The sequence below is a fragment of the Aptenodytes forsteri genome, unplaced genomic scaffold (genome assembly GCF_000699145.1).
Source record: "Aptenodytes forsteri isolate BGI_AS27 unplaced genomic scaffold, ASM69914v1 Scaffold93, whole genome shotgun sequence".
Classification (NCBI taxonomy): domain Eukaryota; kingdom Metazoa; phylum Chordata; class Aves; order Sphenisciformes; family Spheniscidae; genus Aptenodytes; species Aptenodytes forsteri.
The window spans coordinates 7,989,833-7,996,290 of NW_008794665.1; the positions used below are offsets into that span (position 1 = coordinate 7,989,833).

Genomic DNA, 6,458 nt, shown 5'->3' on the forward strand with positions numbered 1-6,458 from the left:
TGCCCTGAGGGTCTCTGAAGGCGGCCGGCGCCTCGCTGGGGCGTTACTCCCTTGCGCCGCTGCAGAGTCGGGGGTGCTGCGGGTTTCGCTGCCCTCGTCGCGTTGTGCTGGGCCCGGAGAAGGCTCCGGTCTGGGCCTAGAGTGTGGCTGCTACAGTTTGTTGTCGGATGAGATAGGAAGAGACGGTGCTGTGTTTGCTTCAGCGCGTTTTTCAGCCTTGCCACCGAAGCTTACGTTGACTAGAAAACACGCAGCTGGTAAAGCTTTAAACAGTTTTCTAGAGGAGCATGACGTCATACAGGCAAGACCAGGATGTTGAACTGTGTACAAGTTAGTTCGGCTGAATCTTCATTGCAAATCACATTCTATCCACTGTCACGTGTTTTGTTTTGATTTTTTTTTAATGTGTTGGCTGTCACTGATGAGGAAATGCTTTAATTTTGTTAATACCAATACAGAATCAGCAGCTGCTGATGCAGATCTCGCTTGGTGCTTCAGTGCAGGTGATGCTGTGATGTGAACTTCTACGCGGACGTTGAGCCCTTAAACAAGTGCTGCTTTGTTTTTGACTAATTTAGGTGTAAAAAATGGTGCAGCGCCTGACCTACCGCCGTAGGTTGTCCTACAACACAGCTTCCAACAAGACCAGACTGTAAGTAAGCCGTAGTGACTGAGAAAACTTAATTTTTAAGAACACTAAGCTTCAGTTTTGATTGTTACATTAACAGAGTATTTCTCTGCCGTATTTAGGTCCCGAACACCCGGGAACAGGATTGTTTACCTTTACACTAAGAAAGTAGGGAAGGCACCAAAGTCGGCATGTGGTATATGCCCAGGAAGACTTCGTGGTGTAAGTATTAGCCTTACTGGCATAACATTTTTTTTACAGCAATGTTTTTTTGGTACGAAGAGCCTTTTCAAGTAATATGCCTGTTTCTTGATGAATTATTGTTGGAACAACTTTCTTTAAAATATTCTTATCTGAATGTTGTAAAGTTTAACTGGTAAAACAAGCTTTGAAAGCTTAATGAGTAAGTGCTTCTTTAATGCTTGTGGTTCTCATTGCTGTTACATCTGAACCTTCTTGTTCTATAAGTTGTACCTGGCTGAAATTTTTAGAACTAGGCCGAGGTGATTCTGTAAGCAGGTTTAAAAGTCTAAATTGGACCTATTAGGTAGGCTTTAAAAAAACCCACATAAGCCAAGTTTGAGTTTCAGTTTTACAAAAAAGGAATGAATGTTTTTAACGCGGTATTCTTCTCCAAAATGTATTTTTGGTGTAAGGCCATTGCTCTTAACAGTGATGGGAACGCTTGAGTAATGTCTATCTTTGAGCGGTTCCTACACTTGGGAAAATCTATTTTATAAACAGTTTTTTAACGATGAATCTGTTGGTGAACCCCTGTGGTAGAATGAAAAGATCAGCTTATGAATGCTGAAGACGGCATGTGCGACAAGCTGTGACTTCAGTCACTTTTTTGCATCTTGAGTAGTCAACTTCGGGTGGTGCTGCTTCTTTTAAACTATTGAAGTGAATTTTCTTAATATGGCTGTTACCTGAAATTACTATAGTATGATACACTTCTCATTTTTGCTTTCTGTAGGTTCGTGCTGTGCGTCCTAAAGTTCTTATGAGGCTGTCAAAAACGAAGAAGCACGTTAGCAGAGCCTATGGTGGTTCCATGTGTGCTAAGTGTGTCCGCGACAGGTGAGCTTAGAGAAAGCTGGCTTTATTCTTGAGGTTACTTTGTATGAGATTTTTGCATCTCACTGTTCTCATAACGTGGGCCAAAATTTTGAAGACTCTTGTCTGACATTGATGTGGTAAAATGGAGGGGGGTAAGCATGGGGCACACGAGCAGTGATGTGTGCGAGTTTTGCCCCTTGGATTTGGGCTGGTTGCTGCACGTGCAGCTCCTTTGTTGTAGAGGGTTTATGTTCTTCATGATTTCTTACTGCACTGTTACTTTGGTGCTAAACCATCTGCTCATTCTGGGTTTTTATTTATATTCAGCCCCCATAGTAAAGATTTTTCTCTTCTGTTGTCCTATTCTTTTGTCTTACGCAAGGATACTAGTGTAAGATCAGTTGAGCTTTTGGCTTTGCGGTGTTTTGGGATTCAAAGATATTAATTGGTTGTATATTAAGCATCTTTACATGGTTAAGCTTTAAGACGGCCTTTGCTGGGCCTCACTCAGTTAAATTTTATTGGGTAACAGCTGTACATCCTCTACTTCCGTGGCAAGTTGGAGGAAAAACTGTGAATTACAAAGAATATGTCATCTCTGTGAATGGTAATCAAAGCAGATCTCCGGAGTCAGCACTGTAATGCCAGTTTTTTCATCTGTAGTGCAAACCTTGCCAGCATTTTTTTTTTGCTTGCGTGAGTTCCAAGTTAAATCGCATTAGGTGCCACTGAAGACGGATTGTTACAGCTGCACATCTGTAGCATAACTTCTATGTGTTAAAAGCTATTTTTTTTCCTGAGCGTTTTCCCAAACACTTTATGAGCTTGGTAGGTCGCATACATGAGTATGCCTTATTCTTATTCTGCCTAAACCAAAAAACACAGTCACCCCCTTCCCTGTAATTGGCAGGTTTTCTCCTGCATCTGTTCAGGCATCTTTGGTAGGTTTTGTGTACTGCAGCAGTAGCCATATATACCAAACGCATATGGAATGGCATTTTAATGTTTCAAGGTAGAAGAGTGTGTGGCATATTTGTGCTTTTAACTCGAAATCATCAAATAGGCTGTGGATTTGAGTACTATCACTTAAGTCCATCTGCATGGTGGCCCTATGTGTCTTCCAGAAATAATCATATTTAGGCATGACTTGACCTCCCAGGGTTTTCTCTGTTTATGTGCAAAGAAGCTTTAATCCTGAGAGGGGAACTGGTCTTGTTTTGATAACTGGACTCACATAAAGTTTTCTGTAGTTCTAAGGAAGAGAGCTGACCACGACTGGTCACACCAATTCTGACTTGAGAACAGCTAAATTAGTTTGCCAGTGAGGAGTTCTGCTTTTTGCCTTTAAAGTTAGTGAAGGTGGTAATTTTTCCAGTGTTCAGCCATCAGGTATTGCCTTGTTTGCCTACAAGCTGCTTGCCCTAAATTTGCAGGCACACTGGGCCTTCTTCCCCAAACTTCTGCATTCAAACAGTGCCGCTGTCCCTGTCTTTCGATGCTGGCAAGAACATCGATGGCTTCTCTTTTTATGTAATTGTGGAACTAACACCACATGTGCAATGAACGTTGGAGACAGCAAAACTAATTGTAACTTTGTCTTATTTTTGTGTTTTCACTTAAGTGGATACGTGTCCTAAAGTTGTTGTTTTTCCGTTCCAGAATCAAACGAGCTTTTCTTATTGAGGAGCAGAAGATCGTTGTGAAAGTGTTGAAGGCACAAGCACAGAGCCAGAAGTCAAAGTGAATCTATTTGTAGTTTCAGCCCAATAAATGAAAGCTCTACTTTTCTTGTGTCCTGTCATTCCACGTGCTAGTCAAAGCTGGTAGGAGCTGCTTCTCACAGCTTGTTAAATGCAGAATTGTGTTCTGGTGCAACAAAACCCATAAGTCAGGATGCTCTGTTCTGTGCTGCCTGCACACAGGGAAATCAAGCAGGTGGAAGGAGGCCCGATTAAACAGGGCTGTCTCACAGCCCTGTAGAGGGGTTGGAGTAACTTCGAGCAGTGCCTTTTTTTTTTTTTCATGGGAACAGTTGTGTATGATGTCATCAGAGGACTTGGCTCAGAAGAAAGTTAGGAATCTGAAAAAGAAAAGCAAACAAAGGGAGACTATGACTAAAGACTGGGAGATTGTCAGACGAAGAAGCAGCGAGCTAGTATGGGCCTAGGGTAGATTTTTTTTTTTTAAATAGTATGTGCTGTAGTTATTGTTACTTGAATCTGAGGGGGGCAGGGCATTGTCTGACTTCTCGAAGCCAGTGCTGTATCCACGGGACAGCTACATATGCTACATCTGGATCTCCTGGAAGAAAGCTGTTGTATTCTGTTTGTTGTTGGGTGCTTCCTGGCTCAGCGGTTACAGGTACGGTAAAAGCAGAGCTCTGGGGCCTGGGTGGGATAGACCGTTAATGGCTTCCAGTATTCTGGTTTAGGGTAACGAATTAGGCCTCTGCTGTTGAAACTTGAAGCAAAGTTCTGTTGGGTCTTTGTCACTGAGGATGTAATGGTAATGTAAAAAGCAATTGTAAAAGGTGGAAATGGGCTAGTTTTGCTGCTTTGCTTCGTTCTGTAAATGTGCCTCTAACACTACCCAGGAGTGCTTTAACACACTCGGGATAATTCTTGCATTACCTGTGGGTGCAGTGGTATTCCTCACCCCCAGCTCTGAATTTTGGGACTTAGTATGACAAGAAGCGGGTATCTATTTTTACCAATAACAAATGTTTAGGATTTTTAAGTATTTTTTCAAAAAGTAGTGAGCTCAACCACCAGAATAAGGAAAGAGGAGAAATAATTACTGAGCGCGCGGACTTACTGGGAGCATTGAGGATGCCATTTGAAGAGGTTTCTAAGATCACTTGTGGAGTCTGCTCAGGCTGTGGCTCTGAGACGTGTGCAGATTTCTCCTGACTGTATGGTGTCTGTTCACACTGTGCCTAGCTCTGAAGCTTGTCAGGCTGTGCAGTCAGCCAAGAAACAGATCACAGAAAACCGAGTTGATGAAAAGACCTGCCCTTTCGGCAGCAGCTGGCTGGTACCCTGGGTCAACTGCCTGCAATCTCACAGCGGTGGTGTTGGTGCCTCCTGGGTTTGATGACAGGAGATGGCTGTGGTCCAGGATAACTGGCTTAACACCATGCATGGTGAAAGGAGCTGTACCTCCCCAAGAATTTCTTCACAGTGTCCCAAGTCATTAAAGTAATTCTGTCAGTATTCTCAAAATGAATGAACGTTGCAGCTAACTCATGTAGCTTGAAGTATGAAGTGTTTCCTCCTCAGCTTGGGTTATGCTAAAACTTGTTCCAAAGGCTGTAGCTGATTAAAGGAGGTTTTAAGACTAACATTAGTACCCTGACATTTTTAGGTGCTGTTACTATAGTTCGTTTACAAGGTTAAAATTTTATTGGTTGTTGCCTTACTGTGCTAGTACAAACTTCAGTACTTTGGCATGCTGGAAAAATGGTTTTAAAGCAGAAGTGGCAAGTAAGGCCAGGCGTGTCTAACCTGCCCCAAAAGTGCACTTGTTTTACACTAAAAGCTGTGAGATCGGAGTTTTCCTTGGGGCTGTTGGAGAGGAGGCAAGAGGGAGGGAGGAGAATACTTTTGGAATAATGAGAAGAAATGTCATAAACATCTGTTGACAGGCAAATTGCAGTGAGAGGGAGATTTTTCCAAACAGGAGGGCTAAGACTGAAAACGGCTAATTATAGTAACGTGATTGCACTGAAAGGCAACTGAGGTATGAGTTAGAAGTAGTATCACCACTGCAGGCAGAAATAAAAGCAGTTATTAGGCAAGTGTCAGTGAAATGGCAATAAGGCCCTTAATATTTTTTTTTACAGTTTTGAAAAGTAATTCTCTGAGCAGACGGCTGCAGCGTAGGTATGGGGGCAGTTGTTTGGGGACATGATACCTCTCAGGGCTGCCGGTGCCCTCTGCGCAGTGGGTAGTAGGCTGGACGGCTCGGCGAGGTAGGGCGCCTTCACTTGGAGCGTGCGCTTCTATTAAACACGCTCACGTGTCCTGGAGTGAAGGGTTGGTATTGAGGTGCTTTTTATTGCCTCTCTCTGGTGTTAAATTGTGTCTGCTGAAAGGCAGCAGTCTTCCTATGTAGGAGTGTGGGTGTGTTTGTTTGTTTGGTTTTTTATGGACCTGTTACTTCTTTTCAGCTAGTGCTCTGATTCAGTCCCTGGCTGTTGGGTGCCTTTTCTGAAGGAAACCCTTCCCGTGCTGTCAGGAGACTCGACCTCAGCTCAAATAAAGGTATAGAGAAGACAGGAACTGCTCTGAGAAGGGCTCTCCCCTGTCCCTGTTCATGAAGCAAGAGGAACTAGGTAAGCTTCCACTCAAAATGGGGAATTTTTCTTCCCTTACGTGTTGCCTGGGTGGTTCTCTCCGTATCGAGCCTCAGCCGAGTCGAGGACAGTGGGAGGGTGGCCCTGCTGCCGGCTTGGGCCGACGAGGTGTTTGCACACTTACAGAGGTGTGTAAGATGGTTTGCACGCACACAGGTACCCCGCTCGCTGTCAGCAGCTACTGGTTTGATGCGCCTTTTGCCCTCCGGTCTCAGTGTGCAACTGTTGGGGTCCCCTCCGGCTGCCGGCCAGGATGGACACCGCATCCTGTGGTGCAGGCAAGGGGCATCCCGGCCCCGCTCCCCTGCAAACACAGGGACTCGGGTGAGGTCTACTCCGGATCTTTTTCTTTTCCTCGGGCCTGCATCTCCCCAGCCCGGCCCTGCAGCTCACACCCGGGGCGCGGGTTTTCCTTCC

The 6,458-nt window shown here is 44.5% G+C and overlaps 1 protein-coding gene across 1 annotated transcript; it reads left to right on the forward strand.

Annotated features, from left to right (window-relative positions):
* The first annotated feature begins 489 nt into the window (after nt 1-489).
* On the forward strand, nt 490-3,474 carry RPL34 (ribosomal protein L34). The gene is made up of 4 exons (XM_009273576.2): nt 490-652; nt 751-850; nt 1,605-1,708; nt 3,347-3,474. The coding sequence occupies exons 1-4, from the start codon at nt 588-590 to the stop codon at nt 3,429-3,431; spliced, it is 354 nt and encodes a 117-aa protein (XP_009271851.1). The 5' UTR covers nt 490-587; the 3' UTR covers nt 3,432-3,474.
* Nucleotides 3,475-6,458: the final 2,984 nt, after the last annotated feature.

Excerpts from the sequence above, each read along its gene's own strand:
- RPL34 (XM_009273576.2), top strand. The coding sequence starts at position 588 with ATGGTGCAGCGCCTGACCTACCGCCGTAGGTTGTCCTACAACACAGCT. Across the intron at positions 653-750 it reads GCTTCCAACAAGACCAGACT|GTCCCGAACACCCGGGAACA; the intron begins GTAAGTAAGCCG and ends TGCCGTATTTAG. Across the intron at positions 851-1,604 it reads GCCCAGGAAGACTTCGTGGT|GTTCGTGCTGTGCGTCCTAA; the intron begins GTAAGTATTAGC and ends TGCTTTCTGTAG.